The following is a 19,886-nucleotide window of genomic DNA, read 5'->3' as shown; positions in this document are numbered from 1 at the left end:
AGCTCTCCCTACTCCCTTTGGCTTCATCTCTTGCAAGGATTTCGGAGTAGGGTTGAGAGATTAAGATTGAGTGCTAATGAGCTTCATTCCAATCTTTGAGCACTTGAGTTTGTCATCAAGCCGATCGATTCCATGTTCGTTACTCTTGGAGCTTGGAGCTCCTAGATGGCTAGGTATCACTTGTGAGCACCCAAAGTTGTGGTGTACCACAAGAACATTTGTGAAGGTTCATCCTCGCCTCCGCAAGGGAAGAGGACATTGAGTAAGCCCAAGCTCTATCTTCGTGGTCGCTTGATGATGAAAAGAGTTGAAAGAGACCTGACTCTTTGTGAGCACCTCAACGGAGACATAGGATACTTGGATCCGAACTTCAGGAAACAAATCACTTGTCTCCTTTGCTTACGTGTGTTCATTCTTATTCTAGTTGACTTTTGGGCGATTTACTCCAATCTACATGATTGTAAGTTTGTGGTTATAGGTGAACGGTTAAAAGGTCTCTAGACATCATTTGAAATATGTGGTAACACATAGAATTACTAGGTTTTCTTAGGCATACTTGTATTTCGATTTTGTTATCTATATCCGAAAAGTCCGGGTTGAACTCGGAACTTTCGATACCCAGAAGTCCTAGATTTTTTTAATCCGCTGTAGAGTTTTAATTTTAGCAACACCTATTCACCCCTCTCTAGGCGACATCTCCAACATTCAATCTTGTTCTATGATGATACTCAGAACATGCTAAGAACAGATATATACTTACTTGATCTAGCTTATATTTACATTCTAAGAACAAAAATTTACTTGATCTAGCTTACATTTACTTGCTAAGAACATATACTTGCTTCATCTAGTTTGTGATGTTGCCGCCCTCGCCCCCGAGGAGGAGGACTAGGAGCCGCCGTGTCGCTATGGGTTTGTTCACTGACCTTAGGCACCTAGGGGATGGTATTGTTCCTATGCCTGAGTCGATAGTCTATCAGCTTGGTGTCAATTTTGGCAAGCTTGAGTATGTATTTTTTCGCTGCTGTGAGGACCACCACTATTGACCACTACTATCTAGTGAACCATGTTCTCCGATCTTTAATCCTTGAAGGAAACTTCTCTATTGTTGTCTATGAAAATGGAGATATATTTGTGAATTGCAAGGCTGGGTTTAATCATCGTCGTCTACTTAACAAGGGCAATTGTTTTGGGACCAAGAATATTGTCTGGTTCTGTATGATAAATGAGATAGTCAGAATGGAACCAGACCCAAACAATAGTGAGGTGTTTATTGAAGACAGCACTTTTGCGATGGTACAGCTAAAACACAGGAAGGATGGTGATGATGGATCATCCTCGAAGATGATGAAGAAGCCCAAGCAATAGGGTGACAGTCCTTTGTTTAATTAGTGCAACATCCAATTATGGTTTAGTAGGAGCTGAAACACTTTCTGATGGTTCCTGAATCTCTTCGAGTTGCATCGTGCTCCCACTGATGTTCCTTGAGAGAAACTCTTTCTCCAGAAAAGCACCATTCTGGGTGACAAACACTTTGCCTTCTTCCTGGTTATAAAAGTAATATCCTTTGGTTTCCTTAGGATACCCCACAAAGAAGCATTTATCTGATTTGGGAGTGAGCTTATCTGACGTCAAACGTTTTACATATGCCTCACAACCCCAGATCTTAAGGAAAGACAACTCAGGACGCTTTCCGGTCCATATCTCATATAGTGTCTTCTCTACAACTTTAGATGGAACCCTATTTAAAGTGAACACAGCAGTTTCTAGAGTGTATCCCCAGAAAGATAATGGAAGATTGGATTGGCTCATCATGGATCGGACCATGTCCAACAAAGTCCGGTTCTTCCTTTCGGACACTCCATTCCATTGAGGCATCTCCGATGGAGTCAACTGTGGAACAATTCCATATTGCTTTAGATGATCACCATACTCATGGCTCAAACATTCACCTCCACGATCAGATCGTAGAAATTTAATTGTCTTGCCAAGTTGATTTTATGCTTCATTCTGAAACTCCTCGAACTTTTCAAAGGACTCAGACTTGTGCCTCATTAGGTAGATGTAACCATATCTACTAAAGTCATCGGTAAAAGTAATGAAGTACTGAAAATCACCTCTAGCGATAGAGCTCATTGGTCCACATACATCAATATGTACAAGGGCCAACAACTCACTCAACCTCTCTCCTTGACAGGTGAAAGACGCCTTAGTCATCTTGCCAAGTAAATAAAATTCGTATGTACCAAATGATTCAAAATCAAATGAATCAAGAAGACCATCTTTATGGAGCCTCTGCATGCGTTTCTCATTTATATGACCTAAGCGACAATGCCAAATAAAAGTGGGATTCAAATCATTAAACTAAGGCTTCTTTGTATTAATGTTATAGACAGGGACATCATCAAGATCTAGAATATATAATCTATTCACCAATGGACAATTACCATAGAGCATACCATTCAAATAAATAGAACAACACTTGTTTTTTATTATGAAATCATATCCATCTTCTTCCAAACATGAAGAAGAGATAATGTTTTTGCCCAAGGCATGAATGTAATAACAATTATTTAATTCCAAAACTAATCCTGAGGGTAGCGATAAGGAATAAACACCGACGGCCAATTTTTGCACCATCGCCGATACGAGCATCCATCTCGCCTCACATACTTCCTAGTCCTTTTCAGTCCATGCAACGATTTGCAAGTATGAATCATTGATCTGGTATCAAATACCCATGAATTATTAGGACGCGTAGCAAGATTAATTTCAATAACATTTATACCTGAAGTGGAAGTCTTACTTCCCTTCTTCTTCTTGAGTTCTTCCCAGTATAGCTTGCAGTTCCTCCACCAATGACTAGGCTTATAGTAGTGGTGGCAAGCATCAAAAGCAATAGGTTTAGGCTTTAAGCTCGAGATCTCATCTAAAGCTTTAGCTTTGACCTTGCGCTTTCTCTTCATGCTATCCATCTGAACCATCATCACATGACTAGAGTTTTTCTTAATGCTTTTCTCAGCAGTCTTAAGCATCCCATGCAATTCGACCATGCTCTTCTCCATGCTATTCATATGAAAAATTCAAAATGAACGGCTCGAAGCTCGTAGGGAACGACTGGAGAATCACATCCGTAGCCAACTTAGGACTAAGGGGAAACCCAAGTTTTTCCGTACTCTCCATGTAACTAATCATCTTGATCACATGAGGACTAACTGGACTTCCTTCTGTCAACCTGCACGCAAACAAGGACTTGAAGGTGTTGAACCTCTCGGCCCTAGCTTGGTTCTCAAACATACCTCGGAGTCCCACAATCATATTGTGAGCATCCGCGTTCTCATATTGCTTTGGAAGCTCAGAGGACATAGTGGCAAGCATGAGACAGCTAACATCGAGTGAATCGTTGGTATGCTTCTCGTAAGACCTCCGGTCAGTAGCAGATGCATTATCAGCTGGTTCATCAGGATAGGGAACCTCTAGAACATACTCCTTTTTCTCTTGTTTGAGAACAATTCTCAGATTTTTATACCAATCAATAAAGTTTGTTCTAGATAGCTTTTCTGTTTCAAGAATCGAACGCAAATTAAAACTGGAATTGGCATTAACAGTAGGTATCATGATCTACAACAGAAATAAATATGCAAAGTTTAGCACTATGTTTATGTAAACCTTTCATTAAACAATTTAACAAAAGATACTCCCACTATATGTTTTGAAACCGTTTCCCTCTAACGACATATAGTGGAACAAGATCCATATTCAACTAGGTTCTAGTGAGCTTTGGCATCACTGCTAGAAACTTAGATAACATAGGTAAGCAACATCTTGCTAATCACATCCTTATGTGACTCTTGTTTGTTGGGTGGCATCGAATGCTCCGGCGCCCAACACTATGCCCTAAAGCCTAAAACTGTTTTGATAGCTTTATTAAGTAAACCAACACTATACATGTGGATGTCCGACATCCACCTTAACTGGTTAAGATAAAAGATGGCATCTTGCTTTGACAGACCTACCAAATAATGATCAAAATCTATGTAGGTGCAGTTATTGGAAGGGCATCAATTATCCTTAATTTTTCGAAGGGAAGCTACTATATCATGTAAACATATCCATCTCATAGAAAACATGAATAAAATAACATGACAGGAACATAAATAAACATCACAGGCAACCATATTCACTATGACATAGTATGGCCCCTTCACATGGTGATCTCCATCGCCATGGTCCCTGTCCTCCAAGTCAGCACACTTCAAGTCTCCATGATCATGTATTAATCTATTACACCTAATAGCACCATACAAATTACATGAGAAATAGAAGCATCACAAGTCAGCACGCACGCCGTTATACAATAACATGACAGCCTTTGGCTGCAATTAACCATGACACACAGGTCATGAAAATTACACGCATGCAACATATACTTATAAAGGCCATACTATTCACATCATTCCTTGCAAAAATAAGTTAAGCGTAGAATCGAATTCTAATGGGATGATGAAAACATGTTATCCCTAAAAGTCCTAGACTTGGACAGCACGGCGGTCCTGTTTGATCTCTGCTTGATCTCATCGGATTGATCCCTAAAACCTCTTAGAAATTCATAGATCATATCTATGAAATCGCTATGAAAATCTCATCGAATTGATCATATTGCCTCAATTTTCATTGGATGAATGATATTGATCATCGCGTGAGATTTTTTGGAAATGACGACAACATGTACAACTTCGATCTGCTATTCTCCCGACCACTAAGTGGTGCGCACTGTGAGCCTCGATGGTGATTCCAGCCGGTAGGAGCTAGTCGCACGTGCGGCCAGGTGGCAGATCGAGCTAATCTTTTTGGTTGTATGGTTCCATCGACTCACACCTCATCCGATCCCAATTACACCAAACTGTGCAGTGACCAATCCATCACATGAACCGATCACTAAAATAATAGATCCAATCTATGACTACCACATATCACATATATGTGACTGATCCAAATCAAAAACTATGCAAGATGGCTATGATACCACTGTTGGGTAACGGGCAGGCTACGCTAGCCTAAAACAAAAATTTTCTACCGCATTCACTCAGGAAACCATGCTAGTAGGAGATCATAGATCGTTACCGCCTGATGCGTAGTATAGCAAAAGAAGAGTTAGAGTAGACCAATCCAACGTCGTGCACATCAAACTCCTCGAGCAGCTTCTCGATCAGATCCACGATCAGCCTCGTGTAGGTGGTCATGCTCCTCGACCAACTCCGAGCAGGTGGTTGTGCTCCTCAATCAGCTCCCGATTAGGTCTGTCGCATCCTCGACTAGTTTTGAGTGGTTGTGTTGTGCTGTCCGACTAGATCTGAGTGGTCGCGTTGTGCTATGCGATAAGATGAATTGGTACGTCGACCAGTTCATCACAGCCGGCGACCAGTCCTGAACACGTCGCGATCAACTCGCCGAGAAGGTCAGCGCCGCAATAGTAGCAGCGTCTCTACGGTATCCACACGTACTGGGCAGAAACGCCGAGCGTCAATGTGCTAGCACCGCACGCGCGGCTAGGGTTTTGGGAAATCATGTAGATGGTTGCGGCTAGGGTTTCGGAGTGGTTCAACCTTAGCGCGCCCTACCCATGTCTCTTCTTATATAGAGCTCGCCAATGGACTCCCACGTTGGAAGCCCTTTAGGACTCTAATTTCACATGGATCATAATCCAATCAAAACCCATATACGAATCCAATTCGCATGTTTTGTTCCAACCCATTAAGTATGTAACCCGTTAGGTTCATGTACAAATGGCTACAACTCAGAAACCCTTTTCAAACCGAAATCAATAGCGGTCCCTAACAGGACATGTTGACTCCCGAGTATACACAAAAGATCATATCGACTGAACCTTAATATACACATGCATCGATCCCTTCGCCTCCTGATACCAGTCAAGCTCAAGGCGAGATATGTGCCACCCTTGTGATAGCTCTTTCATTCACTCGATCAAGTAGTGGGTTCATGATGACTAACTCTTTAATCATATTGGCATGACCATGCACTTTCTCGATCCAACTACCTCGAGGGACCAGAGATATCTCTCCCGTTATCAAGGAGGGGCAAATTCTATCATGATCGTTCACACCCCACGACATGTTTCATAACAAACCCGAAAACTACCATTATGACTACCCAGTTACAGAATAGTATTTGACAACCTCAAAGTATACCACTACATATTCTAGGAATCAATGACGATCTCAGATCTAAAGATCCTGCAGGTACACCATTTGAGATAATAACTGATAGCATATTATAAATAACAATCTCAGTAGTATCTCAAGGTGGGTCTATCCAACATCATGTTCTCTAATATAAATATCTATATTATTGACTTGTATCTCTATACCTATTATTTATAAAATATGATCATTAATCAATACATGTGCTGATCTTATGTATCATCACAATGATATGTGACCAAGGATCGATTAAGAGTAACATCATGATATAAATAAAGAGTTTCATGAATAAATCATATATTTATCAATTAATATAAAAGTAGTCATTCTTAAAATAATATATTATTTAAAAGTATATTAATATAGACATGTAATATAATTATCTTTATAATTACCTTGTGGCATATCACTTTATGGGACGAGCTGAGAAGATCGAAAAGGCGTGAGCCAACCTCCTCGCTGCCTCTCTAACAGCCGGGTCGTCACGTAAACATCGCATGCATGCTCTTACAGTTTTCAGATTCTTCTCTCACCCTCTGTCTGTCTGTCTCTCTCTCTGCAGTCTGCACAGATGAATGATTATTCGTATCAGGTTTCCAGGACAGAGAGATCCTTGGACGTATTGTCAGTTAGGGTGCATGCATATGCCTGCCATCTCGCGAAGTTCTCTCTCGTTTTTTGGGAGTTAGTTTTGGTGCTAGATTTGTGGAAATACGAAACTAGCTAGGGGCTGCATAACCTGAAACCAACCAGTTCGATTGCTATATATGTATTTACTGCACTGCACTGCATGCACATATAGACTTTGCAAGCTAAGGTGAAAGTTGTTACTATAAATATAATCATATATAGCAACCACGAAGGCTTGACTCAACACTGAACTAACCTACACTCACATATCTTATATATTCTCAGTTCTACCCAGTAAATTATTCTCACCATGGAAATTAGGTACTAACCTTCTTTTCATTCGTAAATAACAAGCTCCATATGGCTGGTTAATTGTGGAAAAAAAATTAAAAAAAATCTGAACTCAACTTCTTGCACTCAAACGCAATACTAAAACTTGCACCTAATCATCAACCAATTCATAGGGACAAGGATACAATATACACTGGTCGAACCTTGGCTAATCCTTTTTTTTTTTTGGCACAGTTAGGTAGCTAGCTACTCTCTCTTCTCAGTCTCCCTCCTCAAAGCTTCAAGGAAAAAAAGAAAAAAAAGAAGTGGGCAACTGGTGTACACACAAGACATGGCCAAGCTAGCCTTTCTGAATCCTGCACGATCATGTACCCCTAGAATTGTCAGTGTGCGGTGTATGGCAGATTTTTTTGGTCGGTTGGTGGGACCCTCCTGGGAGGAATCTCAGTAACAAACCACTCTCCTGAAAGAGCCGGGCTGCAGCTTTTGCACAGGCGTCGCTTTCGCTCTGCCGATCCACAAGGAAGCAACAGCTGCAGCTTTCTCCCTCCCCCTACCCAATATCACGGTTGCCCCCTTCTATATACCCATCCCTCTCTCCTCTCCTCTCCTCTCCCTCTCATCTATGTTGGTTCACTTCATAGTTCATACCAACAGAAGGAGCTCAACTAACCAACCTAGCTAGCTTGCTTAATCTTTCCATTGCTGCGATCTCTGAAGAAAAGGTTTGGTTCTCTTGTTAATGTCTTGGCTGTCGATTGCTCTTTGGCCAGCTAGCTGTATCCGTTGCTTTCTTTTAGTTTTACTTGCTCCCTCTTCTTCCTTTCGTCTGGATTGTACTTTGCTACGGCTTTTAGGACGAAGTTCTCTCAAAACGTATCATGTGTTCTGTTGGGTCGATCAGATTAATTTATGATTTAAGCTGTTCCTTCCCTCTGTTTTCTTTCAGTTGCTTTTGTTCTCGTCCTTTTGTTTTGTTTCCTTTTTCATTTATAGAATCGTTGGCACTTTCTTAGGTTGCAGCTATGAAGTTTTCTTCATTTGATCCGTGAGCCAAAACTTTATGCCTACCACGCACTCTCGTTCTTGAACCTCATATAGTCTTCTTCAAGTTTTTCAGATCACCCGCTTACCGTTAAGTTCTTGCTGTTCTTTAACCTATACAACTCCTACTAATTTTACAATTTACTAACAGAGAGAGCATGCATGCATGTTTTTTTAGAGCATACTTTTTTCGCATTAATTTGCATATGTTCCATCCCCCCCCCCCCCCCAAAGAAAATCCATTTGCATGTTTCTGAACAAGTGATTAAATGCGCAGACTCATATATACGACGCTCTTTTTGACGTACTGGACTTTAGTATACATATGTTTAATCTTGCACTGCTGCAATCTCTGAAGGAAAGGCTGCGTCAAGGAAAAATTTATCGGAGGTTAGTGATAAATAGGATTATCGGATTTATCAAAAATTTATCAATGATAGATAAAACAATTCGGATAAAATTTGAAAAAAAAAGGATCAATTTCTCTATAAAATTACATCAATTGTATCCAAACCATTTGACATAAAAAATAACAGATAAATGAATTAGGATTGGAGAGGTAGTCTGGCAGTTTACAGCCTACGGCCGATGTTTTGTTGCTCACGTGTTGTTTCCAAGAATCAAAAGACGCTGAATTCAAAAATTACCGAAATTTGGCCGACAAGTAAATTTACCGCCCCCATCGATAAATAGGACTATCGGGTTTATCGATTGTTTTCGGCGATAAATTTTTCACTGGCTGGCGTTGTTAGGCTGTTAGTTTGTTCTTTGAGCTGCTGGCGCATCCGTTGCTTTCTTTTACTACTTGCTAATACCTCTCGCGCCTTTCCTTCGTTTAGATTTACATCTTGTTATAGCTTCTAGGACGAAGTTCCTTAAAGACCATGTGTGGTGTGTTCTTGTGCTGCTCCCTTTATGAAATCAGCTGACGATCTTCCATGCAAAAACAAATCAGTTTATGATCTATTTGTTACCCAGTGCCACTGTTTTCTATTCTGCATATGAAAGACCTTTTCTAGGCGAAGGTATCGGCAAGGCTGCAACCACATGCATGTACGAACCACACTGATCATGCACCCCAGCCAGTACTCATCCATTTTGCTCGCAGAATCGCTGCGGTTCCCTTTGTTTCTGTTCCGTCCAGATTCTTGTTCCTATTATTTTGTTTTCGTGGATTCAAGAATCACTGAAACTTTCTAAGGTTGCAACTATAGATGAAGTTTTGATCTATGAGCAAAAACTGACTACCGGATGCTCTCGTTCTTGACCTAGCTAGTACTCCGGTATTCCAGGTTTGCATCTCGCTTGCTCGCTAGTTAGTTAAGTTCTCGCTGTTACTATTTTTTTTTTCTTTTGCGAGGCAAGTTCTTCGTGTTCCAGATTGCAGATTGAAGTGCTTTTACAAATCGATAACAACGCGATGCATGCATTCTTTTGTTGATGTACTGACTCTAGTGTGTTTGTGTTTTCAGTGTGGAAGAGCAGGATGTATCACCCACATTGCGAGCTCCTGATGGCCCACGAGACCATGGACCTGGACGCCAGCCAGCCGCACCTCGCCGCCTCTGGCGTCGCGACCACTCCGGCGGAGCTCAGCTTCCAGCTTTTCCACTCCCTCGACGCCGCCGCGGCCGTCTCCGCCGTCACGCCGCAGCCCACCGTGGACTACTTCTTCGGCTGCGCCGATCACCAGCCCGCCGTGCAGTTCGAGCAGCTGGTGGCCCCCAGCGCCCACCACACCATGAACATGCTGCGCGACTACTGCAACGGCCAATACACCACGGCCGAGCCGTACCTCTGCGGGACAAGATCCGGGGCACTCGTGTTCGGCGCCACCGACGACGAGTCCGCCGCCTACATGGCCGGGACCTTCGAGAGTTCCTCGCCTCCACGGGCCACCGGCGGCAGGAAGCGGAGACGGGCGCTGGGTGGCGGCTTCCATGGCGGGCTGGCCAACGGCGTCGAGAAGAAGGAGAAGCAGCGCCGGCTGAGGCTCACCGAGAAGTACACCGCCCTCATGCTCCTCATACCCAACCGTACAAAGGTACGCGTCGGTCGGTCGCTTCTGTTCTGCTCTATTCATCACAAATTAATTCTTCGATTCTTTCTGGGATATATAGGACGATAGGGCGACGGTGATCTCCGACGCGATCGAGTACATCCAGGAGCTGGGGAGGACGGTCGAGGAACTGACGTTGCTGGTGGACAAGAAGCGGCGCCGCAGGGAGCTGCAAGGGGACGTTGTGGACACGGCGCCCGCGGCGGTAGTCGCGGTCGGCGCCAAGGCCGAGAGCTCAGAGGGCGAGGTGGCGCCCCCGCCAGCGGTGCAGCGGCAGCCGATCCGGAGCACGTACATCCAGCGGAAGAGCAAGGACACGTTCGTGGACGTGCGGATCGTGGAGGAAGAGGTGAACATCAAGCTCACCAAGCGTCGCCGCGACGGGTGCCTCGCGGCCGCGTCGCGCGCGCTGGACGACCTCCGCCTCGACCTCGTCCACCTCTCCGGCGGCAAGATCGGCGACTGTCAGATCTACATGTTCAACACCAAGGTAACCATTGATCCATATCCTAATGAGTTCATGCATGACCTCTCCATCGAGGTTTCATATGCTATATACGTGCTCAAAATGCAATTTTTGGATGATAATACTTGTTTTCCTTGTTGATTTGGATGCAGATTCATCCGGGGTCTTCGGTGTTCGCGAGTGCAGTGGCCAGTAGGCTGATCGAAGTGGTGGACGAGTACTAGGCTACAATCTATCCTACTGATGCATGATCGCTTCTACGTTACTACCTATAGTGTTTCTTGGATGCATGTGACTAGTTCTATCTTTGCTTTAATTTAAAACGCTTGGTATGTTTAGTTATTTTTAAGTATCAGGTTGTTTTGGACGAATTGAATAAATTGGCACACTTGTGAGATTATATATTTATATGTATTGGTCTATTAATTGATGGATTGTTGATCAAGAGACACGCATATATTCATAGGATGAGAAGGATGACGTTGCTTCAAGTACACCGGTATAATTCTTGATGCAACTGGTTAGGTGATTCTTTGGTCAGCTGTAAGCTTTAATTCCATGTGATAGTTTGTGGTATTGTAGGAACGACTAACAACTGTTATTATTATTATTTTTCTCCTAAAGCTTCATTATCTACTTTGTTATCTTATTAACTCTACAAGTTAATTTATATTTAACATGGCCAGTAGATTCAGGTTAGGATGGTACAACGTAGACTCCTTTTTTAAAAAAGGGAATAAAGTGTAAAAAAAACTTCAACGTCACTCCAATTTTAAAAGTCTTTAGCTTATTTTGTGGCATATTTACAGCCACACAGAGAAAGTAAGAGTGCGGGAGACAGATCTATAGTTGAAAAAATAAATTTTATCAATAAATCACTACCATGCATGCTAGCATGCCATTGTGAATGCATATATACTTTTGGATATACAATGTATGTGGACGTAATAGACTATTTTTCTTAATCCGAAGGTTTACTTAAACAAGGGGGCGACCGCATTTGCATAATCCAACATATAGGATTGGCATGTTTACCTATCTTAACTAGCAACAGCACACATAAAATCAATCCAGGATCTAGCAATCTGAATAATTAAAAGAATATAGCCTTAAAAAAAAGGATTTGCATACACGATTATTGAATCTAGGTAGCCATGCGACGCAGAGATGGATGGTGATGAGGAGATGGCTGTCATCAATCAACGGACGTGGCCGGCGTTGATGAGGTGGTTGCGAGCCGATGAGTGGATCGAGGTAGCCGACGCCCATCCATGGAGATGATCGGCATGTGACTGGATTTGAGGTTGTTGTATGTCGATCTGTGTAGGTGGTAGTAGGGACCGAAGACTATTGCCGGATTTTGAAACAGACTAAGCGAAGGAAAGAGAGTGCGATCGTAAGAAATCTTGTCGTAGTTTTAAAAGAGAGGAAGAAAACGGTACATCGTTGATTGGTATTGGCCTTTTATTATGTGATGATTATTTATCTTGATTTAAGTTTTGAAAATAGTGTGACAGATGGAAAGAGAGCACGCTGCAATCAAGATTGACACATGGAAAGTAGGTTAATTTATTGTTAATCGGCCAATTTATTGTGACTTTCTATATTATAGGAGTGGAGAGGAGATGGACAATATGAGTATAGATACATAAAAACAACATGTGAGATTGAAGACAGTAAAATAATTCTAGAATTAAGAAAACTTAAAGGAAAAATAGAAACCCTAGTGTCGATGAATCAGGAACCAGGGGTCCCCGAATCCCAAGGCCGGGCCAGCGATCCGCCACGTGGCGCCATCCCACGGGGTCACCTCCGCGAGGTAAAAAAGACTAAGTCCCAGGAGAGGGCGCTCGAGGCCACAGTCAGTGGTCCCCGAGTGCCCGGGTTCCCCGATGATCTGCAAAGACTAAGTGACCGGGAAGAAAGTGCTCGGGGAGGGGAACAGTGACCCCCGAGCATCCAAGTCCCCTGACGACCAGGAGAGCCAAGTACCGGGAGAGGTGTGCCTGGGGCCGCGGGCAGTGGCCCCCCGGGCACCCGAGTACCCTAAGGACCCAATGAAGGAAGTTCCGGGAGAGAGTGCTCGGGGCTGCGAGCAGAGGCCCCCAAGCACTCGGTTCCCCGAGGATCCGTACAGTCAAGACCAGGAGAGAGTGCTCGGGCCGTGAACAGTGGCCCCCGAGCACTCGGTTCCCCGAGGGCCAAGAAAGGGCGTTCTCGGGAGAGAGTGCTCGGGGAGGTGAACAGTGACCCCCGAGCACTCGGTTCCCCGACGACCCAGGAAGCCCCTCCGTCAGTGGCTCCCACAGGGGTCCAGCAATGAGGTGTCAGCCGGTGAAAGACCCGAGGCCGCATTTAAGAGCGCGCGTGGCCTGTCAGTTCCTGCCATATTCTGGCAGAAGGGCGTGGGGACATTAAATGCACGGATCCCATCCCGCGCTATCCGGCGCGCCTCGGGATAGCATCGTGAGGCCCGAGGCGTTCCGTCTGCCGCGCTGCTGTGGCAGGCGAACAAGACGGGGCGGGCACGCCGGGTCGCTCTGCGGCTGCCCGGTGGGCCCTCTCCACGACGCCTGTTGCCAGTGCCATCATGACAGCTGAAGACCAGGCGCGGGGCGCGTTTTCAACCCCCGTCACTTCGCACAGAGGCTATGATGACGCCCTTTCCATTTATGGTTCCTTGGAACTCGTGCTCTCCCTTTCGGGGCACACTACTACCGGCGGGTATTTAAAGCGGCCAACAGCGCGGACAAAGACAAGTCTTGAAAGCTTTGAAAGCTGAAAAAGCTCGGCAAGCTCTGCAAGGTTGCAAAGATTGAAGAAGTGAAGGAAGTAGAGAAGGTCGAGAAGTCCAAGGGCACCCAGAGCCAATAGACACACACACAGATCGAAGAACACCTTCGTACGAGCATAGAAACCGAAGAACAAAGAGCCCCAGACTCTAGGATAGACAGACATTCTTGTAACTAGCACATTTCTGAGAGATATTCTTAGGGCATTTATAGCATCCACACAAGAGTATGGTGTTATGCCTCCGTGCGGCCCGAACCTGTCTAAACCCCCAATGCATTTACTCTTTTCTGCATTAGATCATTCCACCCCATCAGCCATTGCATTTACATCCATTTATTTCTCCAGCAAACTTATTCAGAATCATCCCCCCGGCCGAATCTCTAAAAAAGGGTCCCTCAGGATCCCTGCGACAGGAGCTAACCCTCCAACACCTAGGAATTCTCATAAAAAAGCAACACATATAACCTTTAATTTGGTGGGCTTGTACTACGTAACAAACCATGACAGTTGGATGTTATTTGTTTACAATCTATGGAAGGTGCAACGACAGCAAAGGAAACTACGTGTCTAGAAGGAATATTATAGGAAACAAAGTGTTGACTATAATTAAGAGATCTCCTTCACCAAATAAAATGCTAATACTACTAAAAAAATACCAATTCGTGACTCTCTATCACTACGGGTTCCTTCGAAACCAACAATAATAGTATCATTGTCAATTCATGTTAAGAACCAACAATAATAGTCCATCCGGAAAGAACCAGTAGTAAAGAATCATTATCATAGACGGTTATCACTATCGGTTCTTTAACATGAACCGATAGTGATAATAGTTCCTATCGTTGGTTCGTGCTATGAACCGGTAGCGATAATAGTTTGTAGCTTATCTTCAAAAATTCATAATTTTAATATGTAGTTGGATGGAAATAATCACTACTACAAAAAGGTAGATCAATGCCGGTTGAAAAATAGCTTTATTGCTGGTTTTTCAACCGGCACTCTTTACTCGGTAGTGATAGTCAGCTACTATCAGTGCCAGTTGACCACCTGACAGTGTTATCATTTCCAAAGAATAAAAAAAGAGAAAATTGGCGGCAGCGGGATCGGCGTCCAAGCCAATACACTTCAATTCTGAGCCAGCTCGGATGCCACTCCCGCCGCCGTTGCCGTCAGGCACTGCCAGGCACACTTGCAAAACAAGATAATGCGATGGCTCAAAGGCCGCTGCCACATCACATGCACAGACGTCTGGATCCCACCATTGCTCGACCATCGCGCCTAGATCCCTTGGCCGCCGTAGGTGCCTAGATCCCTCCGCCATCGCTCGGCTGCCGCTCGGCCGCCGCATGTGCCTGGATCCCTCAACCACCGCTTGACCACAACGCCAGGATCCCTCCGCCACCGTGCCTATATCCCTCCGCCACCGTGCCAGCTCGGCTACCGCACACGCTCTCCCTGGATCCCTCCACCACCTCACTTGGATCCATTCACCTAGATCCCTCCGCCCTAGCGAGATCCATGGTCGGATCTCCGCTGGATCTCGTAGTGGATCTCGCGAGGGGAGTTGGCAGGATCGGCTATGATGGGGGAGAGCAAGAGAGAGAGACAGTGGAGAGCGAAGAGATAAGGGGGGGGGGGAGAGAGTTGGACATGAGTCACATGAAGAGATAAGGGAGAGAGACCCGGCGAACGCGAACAAGGAGATTGATGAGCCAAACGGCAGTGAAATGAAACTTTGGGTCCGGACATGGCATCACTGTCTGTTAGTATTAGAAACCAACGGTGATAGTATCACTACCAGTTTTTAATACTAACTGGCAGTGATACAACTTATCAGTGCCGGTTTTGTTTGAATGGACAGGTTGATTCCTAGTTTTGCTACAAACTGGCAATGATACCCTATCAGTGTCAGTTTTGGTCGAACCAACTCTGATGAGCTGGCACTTATGACTAGTGTTGTGGTAGTGAATTTTTATATAAAAATTGTAGCTCTCGACAAGATCTACAACTTTTTTGTTGACAACTTTCTTTTGATGAGATATGCAAATTTGTAGTTGACAAATTTTCATTTGAAGCCATCTATATTCCAAATCTAGTCCATAACAATTTTGACATCCGTAACTTATCGAGCTTGACTCCTTTCATTGTGGTTCACTCATGGGAGTACCTAGCATTCCTAAGATAGATGAAACATTAAAAAAATAGTAATACCATGGTGAATGATAATATATGTGATGCTTAACTACTAAAGAATGATTAACACATTGTATATGCAATGCTCTTTTCTGAGTTTCATGTGGGTCAACTAAAATCCAAGTTGGATGAAATATGGAGTGATACAAAAATATAACTTAGGCAAATAATGATCATTTCTAACGGTAGTAATTACATGGCGAAATGATAATACATAGAATTCTTAAGTTGGTTTATATTGAAGTATGAGAAAATAAAGTGTTGGATTGCATGTTTTAAGTGAGATATCTAGAAATTAATAAAATATATGTACAGAGTCAGCTGAAAAAAAAATCAAAAAATTATAGCACAAGAAGAGATCTACAACTTTATAGCACTACTATATAAATTATTTAGTTAGACTCCCCTATACATATAGTTCTATAGAACCGTCTGTGCAAAGATTACCACGGATAGTTCCAAACTAGAACATGAGAAAATGATGAGGAACAGTCCCAAATTGGTGGGATACTTTAGTACAAACGGTTTCATAAATGAAACCATCTGTACTAGTAATACAGACGATTCCTATTTAAAATTATCTGTACTAAAAACCAATATTATCAACGATTCTAATTATGAACCGTCTAGTATAAACGACTCATATTTGGAGCTGTTTGTACTAATGACAATAGTACAGACAGTTACAATTATGAGCCGTCCATTTAATAGTACAAACGGCTCCAGTTTGAACCATCTATACTATTGACTATATCATCCCCTACCTCCTACTTGAGCTTGTCTAAAATAGAACAAGGAGCTCCTCTCTTTACTATGCACAACTGTTTGAGGAAGACTGACGATTTTGACCAAAATATTGCTAGATTTTAGTAGAAACTTGAAGATTCATTGGTATTTGTTACTCCAAGGTGAGCGTTATATTCTAATTTGGTTTAGATAATCTATATTTGGTTTGGAGAACTAATTGGATTTAGATCTAGATTTTTTTTTCATAATGATATAGAATTGTTCTAGTATTAGATGATATAATGATTTATATTAGTGTTCTAATTTGGTCTTTAGAGATAAACTATATCTATATAGGTCTTGATCAAGATTTTTTTCATGATGATCTAGAATTAATTGTTCTAGGTATATATAATGGTCAAAATATGGATCTAGGTTTAATCATGTATTACTATAAAAGGCTAGCTTTAATCTAGTGTTCTAGATAAATTTAGGTTTAGGTTTTTTATTGCATGAATTTTGGTATATAACATAAAATTATCAATATTTATCTTGAACAATTAAATACAATATAGTATTTAATGATAAGTTTTTAATTAATGTTAGCCCTTATTTTTAGGTATACATATATGTAATGAAATTCAATAATTATTTTTTATTAATTATCATTTATATGGTTAATGCATGCATGGTAGCTCTATTTTTTCTCTCTTTCATTAGGTTAATTTAATATTAATTTACTCCATATATTTTTAGATGGTGTGAAGGCTTTTCTGACAGCTACCAAAGGATTGTTGAAGAAGGGTATTGAATTTATATATTATCCTTGTTGTGATTGTAGAAATGAAAGATATTTTCTCTGATAGAACACAATCCCATAGATACAAGCACACTTGATTATTAGGGGCTTTAAACACTACACGTATTGGACTAAACATGGTGAAGAGTCGAATGTATTACATGGAGATGTTGCTATCATTGGAGAATCCAAAGTCAACGAAATAAGAGAAGATGAGGAGGAATTTGGTGCAGATGATGATGAATGTGATGGTGCAGACAATGATGATTGTGGTGGTGCAGACGATGATGATTGTGGTGGTGCAGACGATGATGATAGGTTGGATCAGATGATATGCGATGCAGACATGAACTTTATTACTTAGAGAGACATTAACAAACTCATGTGCTTGATTGAGAACTCTGAGAAACTATTGTTCCCTAGTTGCAAGCCAGAATATACAAAGTTGTCATCCATATTTGAACTGATTAAATTGAGAGCAAGCTATGGTTGGTCAAATAAGAGTTTCACGGCATTATTAGATCTCCTATCGGACATGCTTCCGGATGGAAACGAGCTACCTAAAAACACATACGAAACAAAGCAAGTTCTTTGTCCATTGTGGATGGATGTAGAAAGGATACATGCAGGTTCTTTAAGATGTATTTTTTCTGTCGTTTTTTGATATCATGGTACATGTTATCATTCACCTCATGAGAGATAAAGATATGCAACCCGATATTCCTACATTAGATGTACCTATTAAAGATGTACATGGGAATTCTCAAGCAATATGTACGGAACCGATCTCGTCCAAATGGTAGCATCGTCCAATGTTACACAATCGAAGAGGCAATTGATTACATGGAACAGCTCAAACTAATAGATGTGCCTATGTCTCGCTATGAGGGGAGGCCGGATGGGAAAGGGGCATAGGGATTTAATCACTCGTTGCTGACTTTGCCATATTATCTAAAGTTCATTTCACAGTCTTGCAACACATGACGACTAGAAGTTCCCCACATATCGACATGCACAAAGACGAGTTACACAAAGAAAACCTAAGCTGTACGGAGGCTTGGATCACAAAAGAGCACAACATCAGCTTCAACAACTGGTTGGCAGTGTGATTTAGTAATAATAGTTTAACAGAGAACAATATTGGCTGGTTGGCAAGATGACCAAGTCACATAGTCATGAAATTTGAAGCATAAACATAAATTTGTACACCTTTTACACCAGAGTACAGGATAGTAAGAGCATGGTATAGAACAACGGTGTCTACATAGATGCCTTTTAGGATAAACGTGGGATGTGTGTGCATACTATAGGTATATCGAGGTGATTTGGAAACTCGACTATGTACATTTCAGGATCCCTTCTTTTAGTGCTGTTGGGTCGCACTCTCAAGTGTTAAGGTCATCAAGTATGGCATGACTAATTTGGACCTCGAATGTGCCGCATACCAAGATGAACCATTTGTACTCACTAAGCAAGTTGTTTAGGTCTTTTATGTGCAAAACTTAGTAAATTTAAAGCTTCATATAGTCATTTAGGGAAAAAAATAAAGATTATCAAAATTAAAAATATTATGTAAAAAAAAGTACAATCAATCACTACCACGTAAACACATAAAGAAGATACAAACATCATAGATGGCAAATTAAAGCCCGTCTGTGAAATCACATCATCGACGGGTGTTGTGCCACGCGTCTGTAATAGATCTCATGGCTGGTTGTTGGCGAGTCATCACATACGGGTATACTAAAGACCCGTCTGTGATGAGGCTCTGTCAGTAATAACAGACGGCGTACTCATAGCCCGTCTATGAGTTTATGTCATCACAGACGGGGTACTCTTAGCCTGTCTGTGGGTTTATATCATCACAGACAGTGCTATCTAAACCCATCTCTAATTAACCACAGATCAACTATTAGAGCCGTGAGCTGCTCATCGACACCGCCGTGTAAACAGCCGCGACCTACTCATCGACACCGCCGCCCGCGTCGTCGCCCCCATCCTCCTCGACACCACACCCGCAGGCCGTAGCCGTTCTCGCCCAGGCGCGCGGCCAGTGATAGGGAAAGGCGTGCACAAGGCGCTACTGCCCCGGTGCAGTTCCTGCCCTCCTCGGAGGCCGTCGCCGTTCTCGCCCAGGCATGCGGCCAGTGAAAGGGAAAGGCGCGCACAAGGCGCTGCTGCCCGGGCGCAGTTCCTGCCCAGGGCCGGCACCGACGTGGTGGACGTGGACGCCACACACGCAACCGCGCCCTGCAACAAACTTCCTCGCCCGACAGCAGTAGCCTGGCTCATCAGCACATTCCTTGGCGCCAAGCTCCACTAGGCTGGGCTCCGTGAAGTAATCTGCACGCAGGAGCTTTGCCTCAGCTTCTCAACTGAAGTACCATTTCCATGCAGAGTAACCGCCTTGGGCTCACGGTGAGTGACATTTTCAACTGGAGAAGGCCTGCCTGCTGACATGGCAGCCTTATCACGCTCACTTTCTGCAGAAGCATATGCACAAATTGGCGAAATCAGCAACTGAAATCAGCAACGATCATGGTCAATTGTGATTTATTGAATTTTGAAAATTACAGATGGACCAGAATTGGATATACCTTGAGAATCGTACTTGTGATGAGTACCTACATAGCGTCTGGTCTTTCATCAGTACCGTGGAGGAGG

At 42.9% G+C, this 19,886-nt stretch overlaps 1 protein-coding gene across 2 annotated transcripts; it reads left to right on the top strand.

The window, feature by feature from the left end:
- Positions 1-7,764: 7,764 nt before the first annotated feature.
- Positions 7,765-11,090, top strand: LOC133887928 (transcription factor TIP2-like). Of its 2 annotated transcripts, XM_062327951.1 has the most exons (4): positions 7,765-7,867; positions 9,659-10,230; positions 10,307-10,735; positions 10,864-11,090. In XM_062327951.1, exons 2-4 carry the CDS (start codon positions 9,673-9,675, stop codon positions 10,933-10,935), a joined length of 1,059 nt encoding a protein of 352 aa, XP_062183935.1. In that variant the 5' UTR covers positions 7,765-7,867; positions 9,659-9,672; the 3' UTR covers positions 10,936-11,090. The 2 variants fall into 2 exon arrangements, with proteins under 2 accessions (XP_062183935.1, XP_062183944.1); XM_062327960.1 differs by lacking the exon at positions 7,765-7,867 and having other exon boundaries at positions 9,566-10,230.
- The last annotated feature ends 8,796 nt before the right edge of the window (positions 11,091-19,886 follow it).

This window comes from Phragmites australis, chromosome 1 (assembly GCF_958298935.1).
Source record: "Phragmites australis chromosome 1, lpPhrAust1.1, whole genome shotgun sequence".
NCBI lineage: Eukaryota > Viridiplantae > Streptophyta > Magnoliopsida > Poales > Poaceae > Phragmites > Phragmites australis.
The sequence above is the reverse complement of the archived record's forward strand: the minus strand, read 5'-3'. Positions and strand labels throughout refer to the sequence as shown.